General features: G+C 42.6%; 1 protein-coding gene across 11 annotated transcripts in view; it reads left to right on the top strand.

Annotated features, from left to right (window-relative positions):
- Ppp1r9a (protein phosphatase 1 regulatory subunit 9A) overlaps positions 1-16,159 on the top strand; it is a 258,866-nt gene extending 242,707 nt beyond the window's left edge. For 5 of the 11 annotated variants that reach the window (XM_028869810.2, XM_028869813.2, XM_028869809.2 and 2 more), the window contains 5 exons: positions 9,885-10,083; positions 12,004-12,123; positions 12,858-12,881; positions 13,925-14,107; positions 15,402-16,159. In XM_028869810.2, coding sequence (XP_028725643.1) covers positions 9,885-10,083; positions 12,004-12,123; positions 12,858-12,881; positions 13,925-14,107; positions 15,402-15,611 — 736 coding nt within the window. In that variant the 3' untranslated portion in view covers positions 15,612-16,159. The remainder of the gene's footprint in view (positions 1-9,884; positions 10,084-12,003; positions 12,124-12,857; positions 12,882-13,924; positions 14,108-15,401) is intronic. The other 6 variants (XM_037203519.1, XM_028869815.2, XM_028869816.2 and 3 more) reach the window with 3 other exon arrangements.
- Positions 16,160-19,318: the final 3,159 nt, after the last annotated feature.

Raw genomic sequence — 19,318 nt, 5'->3', positions numbered from 1 at the left:
AAAATTGGACCATTTGTTTATGACTGTCTTTAGTTATAGCTTTGGATATATCCATTCGGTTGCTAACTGCCAAATTACAGTCACATGAACATTTTCATTGAATACTTATTTAAATGCATCTGTGTGATATTTTAGACTTATTTCAGGTTTGTTTAGTTTTGTATTGGATTTGTTTGGTTGTTGGATTTTGATTTGTTCTGTTGGCCTGACTAGTCACAATATTAATGCCTTCCCTCTTCCCACATCCTCATCTAATAGGTTAATTTTTCATTTGGCACCATGGATTTATGTAGGCAGGCAGTAAATCATAAAGCCCAAAAGCCCATATGTCTTGGATTCAATCTCAGTTCTCCTAGTTCCTGCTTTTAAATCCTGGATAAGTTGTTCAACCATCTCTGCCTGTCTTCTCATATGAGATGAGTGTGATAACACTTCTTAACTTGTAAGACTAGTGTGCGCATTAAATAAGAGTGCATATGAAGCATTGTAAATGTTTTGTATGTACTTGGTACATAGGTAGTATTCAAAAATACTAATGTTGACAATTTGCTGTTGTTGTTGTTGTTATTACTTACTGCGTACAAGATGACTTTACATTTACTGACTTCATTGGATCCTTTTAATAAGATTGGGAAGACAGATAGTGATATCATCCTCTCTTGATGAAGAATTCCACCTTCATTAAATCTGGTCCTTTCTCCTCAGGTTGTACATAAGTCAGTGAGGACCAAGATGGGGCTTGTGCCTTTCTCTAGGTGCCTCTTCAGCACAGTATGCCACCTCTGGTTGCCAGCACATCTAATAGTGACTACAGTTCTTTACAAACTTGAGGGATGATGTTAACTCTTAGTGTTCCCCTTGATGTCGTAGAGTAGGAGAGAAACACCAGCTCTACAGAACTGTAAAATCACTTGGGGATCACTTGCCCTCCTCATAAGTAGTGCGCTACTGTTTCATTGTCTTGGGAGTGAGGCGAGAGAAAATCAGATTTAATTGGTGTTTGCTAGTCTGGTTTTCACTTATGCTCTACAATGGATAAAGGAGCGAATGCCCTCCATATGGTCTGAGACACTCAAGAAAATTAAATACATGCGAGACTACAAGCAACTTACGCAATTTAACTCTGTGTGTTTTTAAAGAAGCATACAACTGTTTTGTACCTTAAAACTAAGCACTATTAACCATACTCAGAGAAAAATAATGAAGCCACTTCCAGGAGAGCAGGAGCTGAGCAAGGGCACAGTGGAGGGCAGCCCCACCTGGGAGATGACACTCCCCCCTTTGACCTTTCAGTAGCAAGCTGTCCTGTCCTGACTTTGAGGCTTAACCCGAGATGCTTGAGCATAGAAGCCCACAGAAGGAAGTGTTTAACTGAGTTCCAGGTGTCTCTCCCGCTTGCCTTGGTGGTGTTGGTGGGTGCTGACGGTACTGTAGGAAAAATCACAGTGAGTTGGAGGTGGTGTCACCAGTATGCTGGTTACCACAGTTAGGACCATTTTTGAGCCACACCTGGGCTGTGAGCCCAGCTGTCTCTCCTCTGTCTTTGTAAAACATTCATTCTCGATTCCCACTGCTTCCCTGGACAGAAATAACTCTACATGTCCCAACACCACAAAATAGTTTCCAACTAGAATTGTCATGTTACAGTCACTAGTAATTATTAGTAGAATTTTGGTGAGGTAAAAAGAGCTTATATAATTGAAATAGAAAAACAAGAGAAAACTTTTCTGTTTCACAAAAACAAATTGTGAGCTACCAGAGTAATTGATAACACTAAGCAGATCGGCTTCTCTTCTCCTATGTGGGTTGATGATTGACCCAGAGCCTTAAACAAGGCGTTCTCAAAAGAACAGAATCACCATCCTGTAGGAGCTTCATGCAGTTGGTCTCATAGGGCCCTGCAGCCGGGGGTCACATCAGCGGCTGCAGAGAGCATCCCAGAGCACTAACAGGGAATTGTGGGGAATGGACTCGACCCCTGCAGCTTTCTCAGAAAAAGCAGCAGAAGAGCCTCAGAGAGAGCTAATAATCTTATCTCTTAGGCTTTTTGTCCAGTTCCCATTAGGTTGTTAGAATCTGTTGAGGTCATCAGTCAGTTCCAACCTGTACTGTTGGACTTTAAAGAGTAAGACCTTCAGTAAAGTTAGTCTTGGTTGTCGCTTTTCTTACCCACACAGTTTACTCTGCTGCGTTTCTTGTGAGGACATAATAACATGAGCAGATACATGAGCAGCGGGAGACATGCAGAGAAAATAGATGAGGATAATGATCATAATAAATAATCCCAGGGAAGAAATATGATTTAGTGTGCACAATAGACATTATGATTTGCACAAGCACCCTAGGAGAGAGCAGGCAGAAGCAACATCAGGTGGGCAGAGCTTGTTAACCCTTAGAGGTACACACCTGAGCTGTAGGGTCAGCCATAGTCCATCCTGAACCGTAGAGTGGTGAACACTGGTCAGGGTCAGTGAAGTGCCTGCTTACGGCACCGTTGAGAAGTCCCAGTTTAGATTCAATGGACAATCGTGTGTGTGTGTGTGTGTGTGTGTGTGTGTGTGTGTGTGTGTCAGACAAATGTAGATGATGTTGGGGAAATGACAGAGAAGGGCGATGGCTCTCTTCTTTGGAAATGAATTTGCATTTACCTTCCAAGAATGGACAGTGAAAAGAAGCCTGAGAGGCAATCCAAGGTAGTGGTACTGACTTTGCCTTAGTATGTCACCTAGACTTCCGACCAAATGTAAGTGCATGGCATTAACTTGCTCTCTATCTCTCTCTGCTCTGTCTACTATGGCTGCTACTGTCAGCTATGGTTACTGAGCTGCTCTACGGTGAGGTGTGTGCCATAATGGAAAAGGCAACCTTCTTCAAAAACTTAGTGTGAAAAAGGAAAGATACACATCTTAGTTTTTATTATCAATTATATTTTAAAACACTTTAGATTTGGAATTGTAGATATATTTACTATTAAAATTAGTTTAACTATATCTTTTCATGTGGTTACTAGAAAATTTTAATTTATACATGTAACCCACACTATGAATCTATTAATTGGTGCTGTTCTGTATGGTTCTATGAAAAATGAATGTTCCTTCGATTCTAGATCATTATTATGTTGGCCTGTAATTAATATGTCCATTCTTTATTAATATATATTCTACACTGACTCTCAAAATACTTTGTTTACATTCAGAAGTATGTGTTTTGTAACATAATTTATTTTAGAAGTAAACTACATGGAGAAAAGTAAGAGAAAGCAAAAAAGTATAGTTAGTACCTAAACTACATCGTCTTCAGCAACAGCTTCATAGTAATTATTATGTTAGCTTCTCAGTGAAAACCAAGGGCATAAGTCAGAGTTCAAAACCTAAGTTCAAAATTCAGCTATGCCACTTATTTTAGGCAAGTTATTTAACCTATCTGTGACTCAGTTTTTGTCTGAAAAAATGGAGTCATACATATTCCTCATGTAACCGTCTACGGACTTTTAAGAAGTCTGTGAGGGGTGATATTTCAGTCCATGTTAATTCTCTAACAAGTACACATTGCGATCATCATCATTTCTAATATTTAGAGAAAGTTTGTTTGGAAGGAAACAATGCATTCCCCGTGTGTACTGTGCTGGCAGACTTGTCCATCCAAGGATGACTGTCATGCTATCTTGGAAAGCAAGAGATTGATTGTCGTGCAGGCAGTCCTTCATAGATGTTATTTCTCTCAAAACCTTTGGGTAGATTATGGCATGCCAGGGAGCTTGAGATTTGATCCTATGACAGGTGCCTGGCTTTGCCCTGCTGCTGGGTAAGGCAGAAGCCTCCTTGACGGCCATTTGAGCTGAATGGCTACACACCCATTAGCAGAAAGGGGATTGAGGTGAATGCATGAGTGGATATAGGAAAACACTTCATTTGTTCTTGGGCTGGGCCCAGAGAGAGTGCCACTGGGAGGTGCAGAGTCCTCTTTGCAGGACTTGGGCTAGTTGATAAAGTCATTTAAGAACAAACATGGGAGTTAGCTCGGTGTCAGTCTTACTGGAGAAAAAAAGGGGGACAGGCAAGCTGGAGGTCTCGGCAGCAGCTGGGAGAGGAGCTGCAAAGAGGAAAGACTAGGAAGATATGCCATGGAAAACATGGGGAAAGAAAGAACCCCCTAGCCTTTGTTCCTTGTAAGGGTGCACCCTTCTCAAAGTGATGTGGCCCTCTGCGTAGAAGCTGCACTCCATTCTTTCAGAGCAGCCAACGAGCAAATACGTAACCATTACACTGTGCGGCTTAACTGTCATCCGCTAGGAGCTGCTTTGGCTAGCCCTCAGAGTGGGACTGGGAGAGTGGGGAATGCAATCAGTTTACCTGTTGGCTTCCTTAGCTGCAGTCCAAAAAGGGGTTGGTAATTGTGTTTTCTGTCATCGGTATCTCCGTCTGCTTCGTGGTCAGTTTGAAGCCCCTGCCCTTGGTCCATCTTTAACATTGCCGTGGTTCCAAGAAGCTTGTGCTTCTTCATCCCTTACGCACTTGACCCCTGCTGTTCTGTTTTTAATCTAGCAATGGAAAGCCAGTGCTTGAAGATGAATTAGAAGCAGCTTGGAGGTTTCCCATTATTGTGATTGGAATCTGCCTTCTTTTAATTCTTTAATTTCCTATCTAGCAGGTTATTACGACCACTGATCATGCCATTTATCTCAGAGGAAGCTGACAGATTGCTGTCAGGTGTCCCACTTGGGCTTGGAGGGAGAATGATTTCACCTCTCTTTTTGCCAGGCCTCCCCTGTTAAGAGTACTCACCTTTATGCTACCTCTAAGTCACAGCGTGGCTCTGGTAGAGCCAACTGACAGCCTCCAAGGGGCCCTCCGATGGTTCTACATGTCAGCTTCAGAATCTGAAACTCAAAGAAAAAAGTACGTTCTTAACAAGGAAACACTTTTGAATGAAGTTAAAAAAAAGAAGAAGAAGAAGAAGTCTTGGGCTGGGGGTATAGCTCAGTCATTAGAGTGTTTTTCTGGTATGCATGGGATCCTAAGTTTCACCCCAGTCCCTAAAGTGTGTTCAGTGCCCCATACCTGTACTCTCAGGAGATGGAGACAGGGATCATAAATTCTAAATCATTCCTATGCTACATAGCAATTTCAAGTCCAGCTGGGAGTTCCTGATACTCTGCTTCAGAACTAAGAGAAACTTTGATTTAAACTTCCTAGATTAAATTTGTAACTGTAATGAGGACTTTAAGCATCATTGCTCTCATCAGTTTGGTTGACTTATTTATAAAAACACAAATGTAAAATGAGATTTTGTGGGCTGGAGAGATGACTCAGGCAGTAAATTACCTGCCAAACACGCATGAGAACCTGAGTTTAGGTCCCTGACCCCCATGTAAAAGCCAGGCTTGGCAGTCAGGTCTAAAACCACAGCACTGAAGGAACAGAGCCATGTGGATCTCAAGCTCCCTGGCTACCCAGGCTACGCAAAGGTAAACCCCACATTCAGTGGGGGACCCTGTTTCCAAAGAGAGGTGACAGTGGTAGAGAAAGACATCTGATGTTGTCCACCTTTGCCCCCCCCCACATCACAGGAAGGAAGGAGGGAGGGAGGGGGAGAAAAAAGAGGTCTAGGTCACTAAAGTGAATTTAAATTTTCAAGTGTGTATGTCAGATGCAGAGTGTGTGATTAGCATGCCTAAGGTTCTGGGTTTAAACCCAATCACCACAATTAATGAAAATAAAATTGTAATAGAACCAGAAGGCACATTTTGCTCAGATTTAGAATAGCAGCAGATTTATTGTCCTGAAATTAACATCTGTTTGAGAGCATTGGATCTACATGATCCTTTTTGCAATTTCAGCTTAAAGCCTGTAGAGGAAAGGGAATAGTTTGATCATCTCCTGGGAGTTAGGGCTGAGCTATCTACTGTGACTCTAAGATGGACTCTGGCTGCTGACCAGAAATTTCGACCAGAGCTCTGGATCTGGGAGCAGATGTCCAGGGTGACTGAGCCTGCGTGCCAGATGGACACATGTTTCTGATGCTCCCCACCAGGACCTCTAAGTTCCCTGTGGATGGATCTGGCCTCACAACCTCAGTCTCTTCAGTGAGTTCTTAGATCCTTTCAAAATTACTTCATCTGACTTAAATAAGTGGGAGTCTGCACACATTCCTCTTGTTACAGCTATTACAATCTACATAATTCTGTGGTTCTTAATACTTTTTCTGCCCAGAAATTTATGAACTGGAAATGGTATTTTGATGATATCTTATTAGATTCTGAATACTTCATATACTGTATTTGCAGAATTAAAACAAAAAAATATCACTATGGATATTTAACTGGAAAAGCTGATTTTTAGGGTGCCATCCCCAGGATAAATAGGTTCCAGAATATATGTAAACGAGTTAATTACACTAGAAAGATATTAACCATAAACCATTTGACTACCAGGAAAGGTTAATCCAATGACATCTTTGGCTTATGAAAATTAAATTTGATGACAGTTGTTTCTTCTAGTCCCTAACAATAAAGCACGTAAGGATGCACTATGGCAGGGACTTGTGATTCTTTGATATCTTTTTCTTAATGATAAGCCTTTGGTGTATAAGCTCCCACAGGTGAAGGCTCCTCTGACCCTCTGAAAGTCATGTGCAGATCCATTAAAAATCCATTCTACTAATCTTGATTTAGAAGAGAGGGGAAGGGGGGAGAGGAAAGAAAGGAAAGGAGAGAGAGAAGGAAGAAGGGCGGGAAGGAAGGATATTGTATTGTTCCAGACATTTTCTCCACAAAGTGAAACAGACAGTAAGAGGCAGTCAAAACGGAACTCCAGCTACCATACCCTTTCTGCTCCTTCGAAGGCTCAAGAGTTCAGTTTATCCAGGAAGAAACTGGTGTTGGTTTTAGGGAGCAAGCCTGGTAGGCAGTTGCATCTATAATTTTAAAATAATAGAGTGCTGGGTGTCTTAAGGAATATTCTGTTACTCTAGGTCCAAGCAAGTGGAAGCCAGTTCCTTTCTTTGAGAAGAAAGGTTGCACACAGGGGTTAGTTACACAGTCATGGATTTTAAAGCTATAAGTAATAAATAATGGAGCTAGAAGAGAGACACAGCAGGGCACAGCCAGACTCCTGGAGAGCTGAAACAAAACAAAACAAAACAAAACAAAACTCCAGAATCTACCAGTTTGCTGCTGTGGCATGATGGCTGTTACCCTGGAAGTGGGCTTCCATTGCTTCCTCCCAACTCTTCCCCAACTTTCCATCTAAGGCTGCAGAAAGAGAGCCTCTGTTGAAGGCTGGGTTCCATGACCTTGTTCACCTCTATAAGAACAGCATGACCTGTAGACCCATCCTCAATGCTGTGTGTACATGTTCATACTCTTTATTAGTCTTAATATTTTCCTGGGATCTTCAGTTTTTTTTCAACTGTTGCTTGCCCTAGTTTGGATTCCCTAAAGTCCCTTTCAAATGAAGCAAGTGAATGGCAGCATTCTGACCCTCTGCCCTTTATTCTCCTTAAGGTCGTGGTAGTGGTCTAGAACCATTATTACAAAGATTTTGGAGTAGGATGAGGTTGTCATGCTGTCCTTAATTGCATAGCTTTCTCGTCAACTCCCTGACAGTGGCTATCTAGTTAAGTACTACCACACTCAGTTCCTTTGACTCAGCATTGTCCAGCCAGAAGAGAGTATGACCATCTTTTCTTTAGATGTGCCCAGTCTCTAAGGGGTGGGACTGCAGAGAAGATGTTTCTGTGTTTCTGAACAGACTATTGTGGGCATTTTTACTGGAATGTAGGGACTTAAAGACAAGCCCTAGAAGTTGAGTGGACAGATGATGAGAGCCCCAAAGAGCACTGGCTTCCAGACAGCACAGGGTCACCTCTTCGTGGGGAGTGGGAGCAGACAGAATGATGGAGTGCCCAGAGTCAATCCCTGCGCCACAACTGGATCTCTGATCTTATCTCCACCCTAGGAGGATTTATTAGTATTTATTTACATTCTAACTGGGATTGTTTGCCTTATGGAGATAAGATTTCTCCCCCTCTCACAGAGGGGTGATGAGGACAGCTATCTGTTTGCTTTATTGCCATCCAGACTTACTTTTCCAGAATCCTTCACCTCAGTGTAGACTGAGGGTGTGGTAACTTCTAGGACTAAAGCATCAGAACCTGTAAGAGGAAACTGAAGTGTAGAGCCAGGAAGCGATTTTTCACCCGTGATCACTGATGTGCTCTGTTCTGTAATGACTTGTGTTGTATTTGCGTTCAGGATAATCATAATAAGCAAAGATGGAGCTACGTAAGAGTCAACTGAGACCTGTGTGAAATGCCAATTCTGGGTCAGCTTCCCTTCTCTCCTCCTATTTCTGAGTTGTGAATCTAACATCTAGACCAGCTTTACTTGGTCCATGGGCAAAGAATAAAAAGTTCCCCCTCCAGAGCACAAGGCCCCTGAAAGTGTGCCCTGGGCTCGGTTATTGTACTCTCCTATCTGGTGATAAGTAAGTAGATTAAGAGTACAAGGTTTTCCATTTAGTTTAAGCTTTAAGATGAAGTTCAAGGTCAACCTAGCTCTCCTTGATTTCTGTTACCCTTGAAGATACTCTACTCCCCCTATACACTTTTTAAAGATGTTATAACATGATCATGTCTTCTGGCTTCTTGTATGTGGCCATCAGTTTTATTCACCCATCCTGCTGTGTCAGTTTTACCAGAACTTCACAAAGGTTTCTGTTCTCCTTAGCTATTCTTACAACCTTTCCGTCTGTATATCACCTCCAGTCTACAGGATGAGGATTGTTGCATTTGGTTCTTGTGTACTATTTAGAAACAAGACAGAAGCTTTAAGGTTTGATGGTGTTTATATCAATTTGAATTGTATTTCTAAGTGTGCTTGAGATGAGGTGTAAGGAGACTGGGATTCAGCATAAATGAGGGTTGTAAAGTATCTACATCTATGGTCTCAAGGCATTTTCAATTGAAGGGGTTCCTGTTGTCATAGTAGCAACAGCTGCCGAGTAACTGGCTTCCATCCAGTATCATTGGTCCAGTGATACTGAGGTTCACCTCTTCCAAATGTACACAAGCGTTTTCTTTTCAGCTCCTATACAAGTATTTTCACTTCACCAATAGATAAACACAAATATGAAAGTACCTACATTAAGTTTAAAAAAGAAAAACTGTTTCTCAACTGTCTTTGAACCTTTAAATATTTCTAGACCTGAACATTTATATGTTAATGGCTTCCCTGGCTCTTTAATAAAAGTTAATCTATTTAATTCATAACAGTTGCATGTGAGATACATCAACATATTTACTTGGGACAATTTGGGACAGGGGGACAGGGAAGGCCACACACTCAGCTTCCAAGTGGCCTTATACTCCTCCTGTGAAAAGACACTGAGCTTCTGATGAAAAACCAGTAAGCTGCATGTTCTGCTTAGCATAACACATGCTCTAAAATTTCCAAATCACTGAACCTTTCAGTCATAAATGATGGAAGCATGAATCCAGAGGTAGGAAGGAAGAACACTGGTTATGAGCTAGTGTGACTCACTTGATGGCTGTCCAAGACATCAGAGATGTCAGAGACTAAGAGCAGTCTCTGAAAGGCTGTGCCACTCTGATTTGAATTCATCCATGTGTACTTACGAAGGCACATTTAGTGCAATTTTGCCAAGGAAATAGCCATTCAAAACAATTTGTTATCATAGATTCCATTTAAATGCAAAGAAGGGAAGTATTAAGGCTAATGCTATGGCCCAGATGGTTACATTTTTACTATCCTAAATAGAACAGGTACTCAGAGTTTTACCTATGTAGAGAGTCTCTTTGGAACTGGGTTCAGTATGTCTTCTGCCATTTCTTTGTCTAACATGCTCATTCTTTTCACACCACAGGATCTTCAGAAGCAAGTTGGAGAACTGGAAAGCCAAGCCTTCCCCTGCGGCTCAGGCCTCCACCCGCTCTCCTTGCATGCCTTTCTCATGGTTTAACGAAAGCCGGAAAGGATCCTATTCCTTTGGGAACCTGCCTTCAGTTCCGCGTCCCCTTCAGCCTTCTCCTGAGACACTAATTTCAGATAAAACAGGGTCCAAGGTAGACACCAGTGGACTAAAAAAGCTGACAAGAAAGCCCCCACTCCTGTCCCCTCTTGAATTTTGGAAGGCCTTCTTACCTGTGTGTACACCCTGGATCTCAGGAGCAATGTGCTAACACTGCCGTAGGCATGCATGGTGTTTCCTCTGTGGGGCAAAAATGCCTCACCTAACTGGCACCCTCTTTAATACTGTTCTGTTCTAGCGTGTGCATTTCTCTTCGATTTGTCTGTCATTTCACTTACTGCTATTAAATCTCAGGTTGACAGTTAAGCCATGCTGGGAAAGAGGCATTCAGGAGATGAAACAGTTTGGGTTTACAGATATTTACTAAGTATTCTTCCTTAAATTGCATTATGAAACTCTTTTGCTGTACTCGTCAAGGTTTACTGGAAAATAGATAAATTTGGGCCTGACTGTCTTCATTACATTTAAATGAAACAAACAGAAACCATTGGCATGTAGCACCTTACTTACTTTTTGTATCAAATCTACTTTTTGTAGAACATGCTGAGCACTTGTTCTAATTCTGTCACCAGAGTTCTTTACCGTTAGCAGAATTAGAAATGATCTGCATGGCTGTGATGCATTTCAAAATGCATGATGGGTATTTCCAGCATGACACTGCAAACCTTCTCTAATAACGTTTTACTGAAACACATGGTGGCTAACCTTCGAGTTATTTGGTTTCCTTTTCTCTATGTTCACTCTTCTATCCCAAACAGAAATGTGTGATTAATCTTACTTAAACTTATTTCTTTCCTTGAGGTCAGCAGCTCAAAAGGTTTTGCCTGAGGGGCTGGAGGATTGCATCTCCAGTGAAAATACCAAGGGTGATGTTTTGGGTATATACCTTGCGGCTTGAATGTTCTACCAGCCTCCCTCCTTTTTTGAAGATTTATCGAATCTTAGAGTTGCTTTGGTACTAAACTCTCTGGTCTCTGGCATGGTATTTATTCTCAATAATCAGCTAAACCCAACACAAAGGAACCTAGTAGAAATAACAGTCCAGTTCCCAGAAAAGTGCCATATGAAAGAAAACAGTGTTGGGCAGTTGCTTAGGGTTCCTGGGAATCCAACCATTCAACAAGTAGCAAAGAAGTTCTGGTCATAATCAACCCTTTGGGCCTTTTAGTGTTGTTCTGGGACTAAAGTTTCACTTGAGTGATTCTAAAATTATCTCACACTAAAGAGAGGTTCAATATACGATGTTTTCACAAGTGAGGCCATTGTCAAGTTGTTTTAACATCTACTGAGTGTGTTAAAGGAGTTCTGGGGAATTGATTTCCCGCACTCCCCCTCCCTAGCCCCAGGAGGTGATGCAGACTGTGGGTCTATTCGATACTCCAGTCTCTGGCTTATATTCCAACATGTAACCAGTGTTGTGTTGTCAGACTATGCCCTCCTCCAGAACTCATCACTCTGAAGGGTACATCCAGGAGGGGACCTGTCACTTCTCACAGTATTTATCACAGCCAGCCACACGCCATCTTTCCCAGGGGCACTCCAGCTACCTTGCTGATATGAATTGCCATCTGTTCTGATAACTCAGCCTCTCCACGGCATCTTGTGTTCCTACTTATACTGTTGCTCATCACAATTAGGGTCAAAGCAGATGGGCTTATTAATATCACTCCTCTGATCAGTTACAGAGGATAATGAATTCTGTGCCCTTGGAGAGAAACTGAAAAATCATTTCTCTGCAACACCTATCCTTGCATCAGATGGAGAAAATGCCCAGGATTACCAATCAGTCTCAAAAGGTGTCACATCCTCTACTGCTGCCCAGTTGAAGGCCATCATCACCACCAAACTCTTCTAAAGAAAATTGATTGAAATGGAGCAGTTGAGGACTTGGAAGCATGGCTGCCTCTAGTTCCCTTCGTGTGTTTGTGTAACATGGTTTTATTTGTTTTTACAGAATTTCACCTTCAATGACGACTTCAGTCCAAGTAGTACCAGCTCGGCAGACCTAAGCGGCTTAGGAGCAGAACCCAAAACACCAGGGCTCTCTCAGTCCCTGGCACTGTCCTCGGATGAGGTACTGGAGTGGTACCATGGCAGAGCTGGGTTTTTATGTCACACAGTTCCTCCATATCCCACTATAGGAAGGTATTTGAGGGTGGATTTAGCATAGAAGTCATCAGCACTGAGGTTTCATGTTTAAAACAAGGTCCTTATAATTCCAACCCTCTTCAACATTAAAGAAAAGTATAGTTTCTGAGCCCTTGAAGCTTTCCAGGCATCCATTTATATATGTAAACACACATGATATGGAGGCAGGGCGCTGGAGAACAAGACTAGATAACAGTTTAGATCACTTGGAAACTGTTTATTATCCACCCCTTCCCCCAGGCTTTTGACAGTCCTGTGACCGTGATATGCCCTCAGTTGAATCACTGCAACCAATAGGCAGAGTTCTGGAAAGAAAATAGAGTAAGAATCGTTTATCCAGATGCTAGAGTGAGGATTAGCATTGCTAAGAATTATCAGAAGATATGTATGCAGGAGAGAAGCAGAAAACTATGTTGGGATTGACTAGTTCTAAAAACTGGTGGGAGTGGGGGGGAATAATGTAACATTTTATGTTTGCTCTGGTTCTTATTTCTTTCTAACATGAGTTTTGTGCACCCAAACTCCGTTTCTTCCTTTAAGCTTTTCTGGTCATGGTTTTCTAGCTGGGCTTGACTTTGATATAACAGAGTGCATTGTGGATGTTGTGTGTCCCATTTATGTAACACTTTTCTTCTCGTTCTTTTGTTGCTGCTCACCCAGAGCCTGGATATGATAGATGATGAGGTGAGCTGTCTGTGGGCTGTGTGTGGTGCCTTGCCTGATCTGAACCTGCTTTTTTCTCCTTACAAATGACTTAGGAACCCAGTGCTCCAGGACACTGTCTCTGTTGGGGAGGGAAAGATTGCACTTGTTTACATCTTACTTGAGAGGTGTTCCTGGATCCAGAGGCTCTAAGTCCCACCTCCAGAACCCCTCATTTATCTCCCATAGCCATTACCTGACATGGTCCGCTCTTCTCCATATCCTCTGCCTTCCCCTCAGCTTACACCCTCCTCTCTCCTCCATTCTTCAATAGCTCACCAGGGTAACTTCCGTCTTTCCTCTGAGTCCTATCACGACTTCATCTTCCCTCAGCTTAGTGGTTCTAGGAGCTCTCCTGCCTCTTTTCACAAATACAGGGCATAGTCTAGGGTGGACAGAGCCTGGAGTTTGCAGTGAGTCTCCTGTAAAGCTCTACCGCTCACTAATGTGTTGTCTAAGAGAGATCACGTAATGTAAACTTTCCGACCCTGTTTCCTCGTGTCTTAAAAGTAATTGTGGAGGTGAGCGCTCTACCTTCCTCCCAGGCTTGCTGCCTGCTCACATGAAATAATGACTGTAAATTTCCCAAGGCTTGAGGGCTTTAAGACCTTTTTCTATAAAGTGAAGGAGCCAATATTTTTAATGCAGTCTTAGTGTAACTTTAGTGTCTTCTAAAAGGATAAATTTAAAGTAATGTATTGAATATCGAAATTTATGAAATATTTATTTTCTACATCTGGTAATATCTCCATAGTTATATATTATAAAATCATCAGTTTTAGTGTGTAGTTTTTCAATTTTTAACTTCCTTCATATGTAATGGTACTTTATTTGTGGGATATTTTTAATTTTTCATCTACCAGACTCACAAGGTAATAGACGTTTCTTCTTAACATAGGTAGAACTATTATCATTTTATGATTTACAAGTAAATACGGCTTTGTAGCTTGAGAAATTCCTTTGGTAGCATCATATGAGCCACAGTGTTTAGTCCTTTAACAGCACTGCATACATTCCCGCCTTAGATCCTCGATGAGGGACAGTCTCCCAAGCACAGTCAGAGTCTGAATCGGGCCGTTCATGAATGGAGTGTGCAGCAGGTTTCTCACTGGTTGATGAGCCTAAATCTGGACCAGTATGTGTCTGAATTCAGTGCCCAGAACATCACTGGGGAGCAGCTCCTGCAGCTTGATGGAAGTAAACTGAAGGTAAAGAATTCTGTGTCTGTGGTAGGTTACCAGTTACGTGGATTACTTGTAGCACCTGACATGTTTTCATTAGCTGAGAGTGTTCTGCATATCCATGTGGTCATGTTTGCCAATACTCAGCAGAGAAGATACTGAATTATTTCTCAGTAGAAAATGAAGCTTTAGGAAGTTCATCAGGGGTTCTGATTCAGGATAGGCTGCTGAGCAAGAGTTAGGGACCCTTTCCTTTGCTTCCCTTGGCAGCGCATGACCTCTGTTTAACACCCCCACTTCTCATTGGAACGTTAAGTTTTAGTAATGGCCGGTATGAATCTTTCTTTGTTGGTTTCTCTTCCATGCTCCCCCTCCTGTCCACACTTGAAAACTGAAATGACATCCCCAACTTCCTCCCCAAGTCTATGAAAGCCATGCCTCCCTGTCTCCTCCACTACACCTTCATATCCGATCCTCCAGCCCATCTCTCTGAGAGACTGAGGTGGCACCCAACCCTGTGGAGAAAGGGCAAACGGAGAGTACAGGCTGTTCCCCACACAGCGCTCCCCACTGCTGCAGGCCCCCGCGAGGCGGGTGGATAGATGAGTGTCTCTTGACACTCTTTGAAAAGGTTAGAGATCAATCAATAGCTTGTGAATATGAAGGCCCCATTGACAAGGCTGTCCCTGGTGGGGAGATGGATGCATCCTGCTGTTGATGCTGAAGGTCATGGAACATTTAAAGTACACAGCCATCTCCCCTGATTCTGAATTCTAAGCTCACCCAGCAATCTCATCATTATAATCAGGCTTCCTCTCTAGGTCTGCCTTTGGGGAGACAATGGCTACAGAGATACTGACGTGGGCACCCTGGCCCCAAAGACATTTTTGGTTCTTATTGTAAATAACTACATTGGCAAAAGAGAGGCCATGTCACTTCTTGCTGCCCTTCTTGGAGCCTTCTGCGACAGCAGGTGCTCTCTGCTACCCTTTGAAGATATTGATGAGTTTAGCAATACTTCAGCGGAAGGTTGAAGAAGCAAGATCATGCCCTTTTTATTTATTCGCTCATTAGTCACCAATTTGGAAAGCATTTTCTTAATGACTCCTGGAGTGTATTTTGAAAGAGCTTGAGAGAACAAAGCACAGATCCTCCTGCACACAGAATTTAGCAAGTGCAGTCTGCTTTCTCTTAGCTCTGACCTCCTCAACCCATGTTTAACTAAGGTCATGAGATTAAGCACAGTGTGATGTTTTCCTCATCATAAGCAAAGAGGTCAGCAGTTTTTCACATTCAGTTTGTACATGTGTTTCCTTTGTAGGCACTTGGAATGGCGTCATCCCAGGACCGGGCGCTGGTTAAAAAGAAACTGAAGGAAATGAAGATGTCTCTAGAGAAGGCTCGAAAGGCCCAAGAGAAAATGGAAAAGCAGAGAGAAAAGCTGAGGAGGAGGGAACATGAGCAGATGCAGAGGAAGTCCAAAAAAGCTGAAAAGATGACGTCCACAACCGAGAACAACAGTGAGCAGTGATCCCTGGTCTCTAGTAGCTGGGGAAGCTTGAGGGAAGTCCCGCCCCTCCCTGGCCCCCTTCTCCTGCAGAGGATGAAGACAGACTGATGGGGACAGTGCCACTGTGGGCGGTTTAAAGAACTGTGTGTTGGATGCACTCTTAGTTTTAACCTCCTAAAGTAACCCCAAGCCACCTTTGGTTTATTAACAAACCAGAAATACCATTTTTATCTTCTACTTAACCAACATCCTGTGCTGTGTTGAGCGTATGGTGCCACTTGGAGAACCAGCCTGACCGAGCCAATGAGAGCAAGACTCACTCTGGTGTTGTGAGTGGAGCACCCAGAATTTTCAGTGAGAGGCCCTGAAATTGAGATAGTAGCCCTGGTGGTTCATGTGCAGAGATGTGCACTGCTCCTGGGTTCAGATTCTAGTACAGTGTGTAGGAAAGGCTCCCCTCCATTCTGACTGTACAGCGAGTCAGTCCTGTTGGGAATGTGGGTGCCCAGCACATAATTACCAAATGGGGGAAGAGCAAGCATGTTGTTCCATGTGCTGGGAATCAAAAAGAGAGAAAAACAGTAGCTCTTTGTTAACTGTAGAAGAAATGAAGAAGCCTTAAGAACACAGCTGTGGGTGGACCAAGGGGCTTGAGAGGTAACATTTTCCTCCATGTATTGTTGAACAAAGAAGAAAAAGTCGGAGCACAGTGCAGCCCTGGGTGTTGAGATCTGCAGCTCCGTCTGCCAGCCCAGGATTTCAACAGCGCTGACAAACACAATACAGCCCCTCCCTCCCAACAAACGGGACCGGAAATTGAGTTTAAGGAAAGAACATTTTCAGGTTTTCCTCTCCTGGGACACACTCTGGCTGGTCTTCAGCCTGTCTATGACACAATCAGGAACTTGTCACAGATTTTCTACTCAGAATTTCCCAAGTGGGCTCGGTTAGTGCTTTAACAAATGTACTTTTAAGAACTTAAAACTAGAAATACTGGTTGGAGATTGAGATTTGAGTAACAGTCAACCAGAGAAATTTTTTTGAGCACACACAATTCTTTCTGTGAAGGACAGCTGTCAGTTACAGTTTAGAGACGTTTTGAATGACTTTTAAGCAGTTCTCTTCTGTATTCTAAAGATTTCCAGGCTTGTTTGGGACACGGGGTGGACTTTAGCAGTATAAAATCTTACGCTTAAGTCCAGTATTAAGGATTCCAGTATTTGACCAACCACAGCTGAGTGCAGGAGGCTGGGGCGGGAGGGGGAGAAACTTGAGACATTTCAGGTCGTGAGGGTTCTTACTTGTTTGCTTGCTTTAGTTTTGCTTCTTTTGCTTATGTATCTAACTCTCGTTGCTGCATTGACTCCAAAACTAACGTCATCTACCTTACGATGGACAAATTTTAAAGTAGAATTAGAGGCCAGATGAATTCTTGAGCGCATATTTTCCTTCCTTTAAAACTCCACCAGGCCCTTCTGTCCACAGCCCCGTGCATATGTCCTCTGGATGAGCAGGTTTGCAGAGCCTGCCGCTGCGGCGTTACTACAGGCATCTGTGGGGATGGGGGTCCGCTCCGCTGCCTGGGTGACCTTGCCTTGTATTGTGACATTGTGACTTTTCATTTTTATTGTTATTTTTGAAACATAGGAATTCTGAAATTATCTGTACTAGAAACTTCCTCCTGTTCTTTCTCCCAGGGCCTGCTTCCTTTTCTGGCTTAGAGCACTTGTGTTAAGTTTCGGTCCTTCGGAAAAAGATACACTTCAGTCTTAAACATGGCACGAGAGTAGCATAGTGCTCAGCAGTCACCAGACCCGTTTCCTGGTTCTTGCTTGCGGTCAAGTACTGGGTACCTGTGTATGTCTTCAGATGTCTGATGCTTTGCCACTTATTAATATTTTGAAAAACCAAGAGACACATTACTGAACTAAAAATTCAGCAAACCCTTCCTAATACCAGAAGACTAACAAATATCAGGCAGTACTAATGCTTGCTATTGTAAATTTTAGCCATTTTTCTTTTCTTGGGGGGTGGGGCGCGAACCTGGATTGCACTGGAAGCTTCTTTGTGTTCATTTGAGAGTGAAAACAGAAGGATGATCATTTTAAGTTGTGTTTACACTTTGATGATATTTGAAATTGAATGTATATATTGGAAATGTCTATAGTTCGTCTCTGCCTGTAACTTAAGATCTCTTAGACTGCATTTCTTAAATACAGTGTTCTTACTGCAACTTAATTAAGACTTCAGTGCCCGGGTCAGTGTTATCTCACAGTTACAGATCAAGTTCATTCTCTTTGCATCATTTAGTTTGTATTTCGACCATTTTGATCTTTAAGTTAAATCATCACAATCTTAGACCTAAATGAATTCTTTTAACATTGCTACTTAAAACTGGCAAAAATGTAAAAGGCTTTTGATTGTATTGCTGAGCAAAGGACATAAGCTGGTTGGCCCAGTCTGAAAACAAAGTGAAGGACCTCAGACCTTGTGAGCGATTTGTTTTCCTGTTAGTTCCCTTACTGACTATGGTGCATGATGATAACCAAGTTTCCAATGTCTTGCACAATTCCTGCTTTAATGCTGTAGTTTTCAGGGTTTATACAATTTAACAGAGAATTGTCGCTTTGTGGACATTCAACATTTTTTGGAAGGTTTTCAGATTTTCAACAAATGAACAAAAAAGGGAATATCTGATTACTATGAACTATATTCCAGTGAAGTATTCACTAGGATGCTACCAATCACCAAGAGTGTTTTGGGGTACAGGTGATGTTTGGTCATGGGGGTACATGGTGAGGCCCTGCCCTAGGTAGAGAGCACTAGAGGAATAGAATCTGGGGCAGGCTTCCACTAAAGAACTTTGTAATGGATTGCTGCACTTAAGACCATCTCCTTAAAGTGACTCACACTTATGTAATCATTTTTCCTTCCTCTCTGGAATGCGACGAGTCCTGTTAGCGTGGAAACCACGCTTCATCCACTTTAGTGCTCTGACGAAGCCCGCACTTAGTACCGTGACAGCAAAACTCCTCTCCAGTCGTCTTTCATCCTTTAGCTGAGACTGACATGGACCCCCTAATGTGGACTTTTAAAATATCACAGCAGTTTATGATTACAATATGACGGGAGCTAATGCCAAACCCAGCTTCCAACAGGCACGAAATGTGTTCCTTTACTTCAGGAGATGAAGTGGCTGAAGAGAAGTGGGAACTCGTGCCGCTGCCCATGCCAGACAGTATTTACCCAGGATCCTAAGATACCTCAGGCCTAAGCTGCAAGAATGTCCACAGGTCAGACTGGATTGTCCTGAAGATGAAGAAGTCTCATCTAGGGTCTTTGTCCAATAGGATTAACTTGTGCCTGAAAATTATGTAAAAAGTAAACAATTTGCATTTATACAGTTATTCTAAGTCATTTATAAACATGAAAGGTTGGATAAATTTGAGGAGGACCATCAACACTTAACAAGGGTGTTTAAGATAATTCTGGAGGAGGGAGGGCAAATGATTCTAAAAGAAACTTCTGTACATGGGATGCATATTTCCCCTTCAGGCACTGAGATATTTAAGAGTTACCTAATCCACTCGAGTAACTAAAGGCTCTTCCCATAGAGCTGGCGATCAGGAGCGTGTGGCTTTAGGGGACAGGCATCAGCAGGGGCATGCCACTTGCTGCCGCAGAGACCCTGCCTGAGTGAAAAGGTAGTTAGGAGACGACAGAACTAG

This window comes from Peromyscus leucopus, chromosome 3 (assembly GCF_004664715.2).
Source record: "Peromyscus leucopus breed LL Stock chromosome 3, UCI_PerLeu_2.1, whole genome shotgun sequence".
Lineage (NCBI taxonomy): Eukaryota > Metazoa > Chordata > Mammalia > Rodentia > Cricetidae > Peromyscus > Peromyscus leucopus.
The sequence above is the reverse complement of the archived record's forward strand: the minus strand, read 5'-3'. Positions and strand labels throughout refer to the sequence as shown.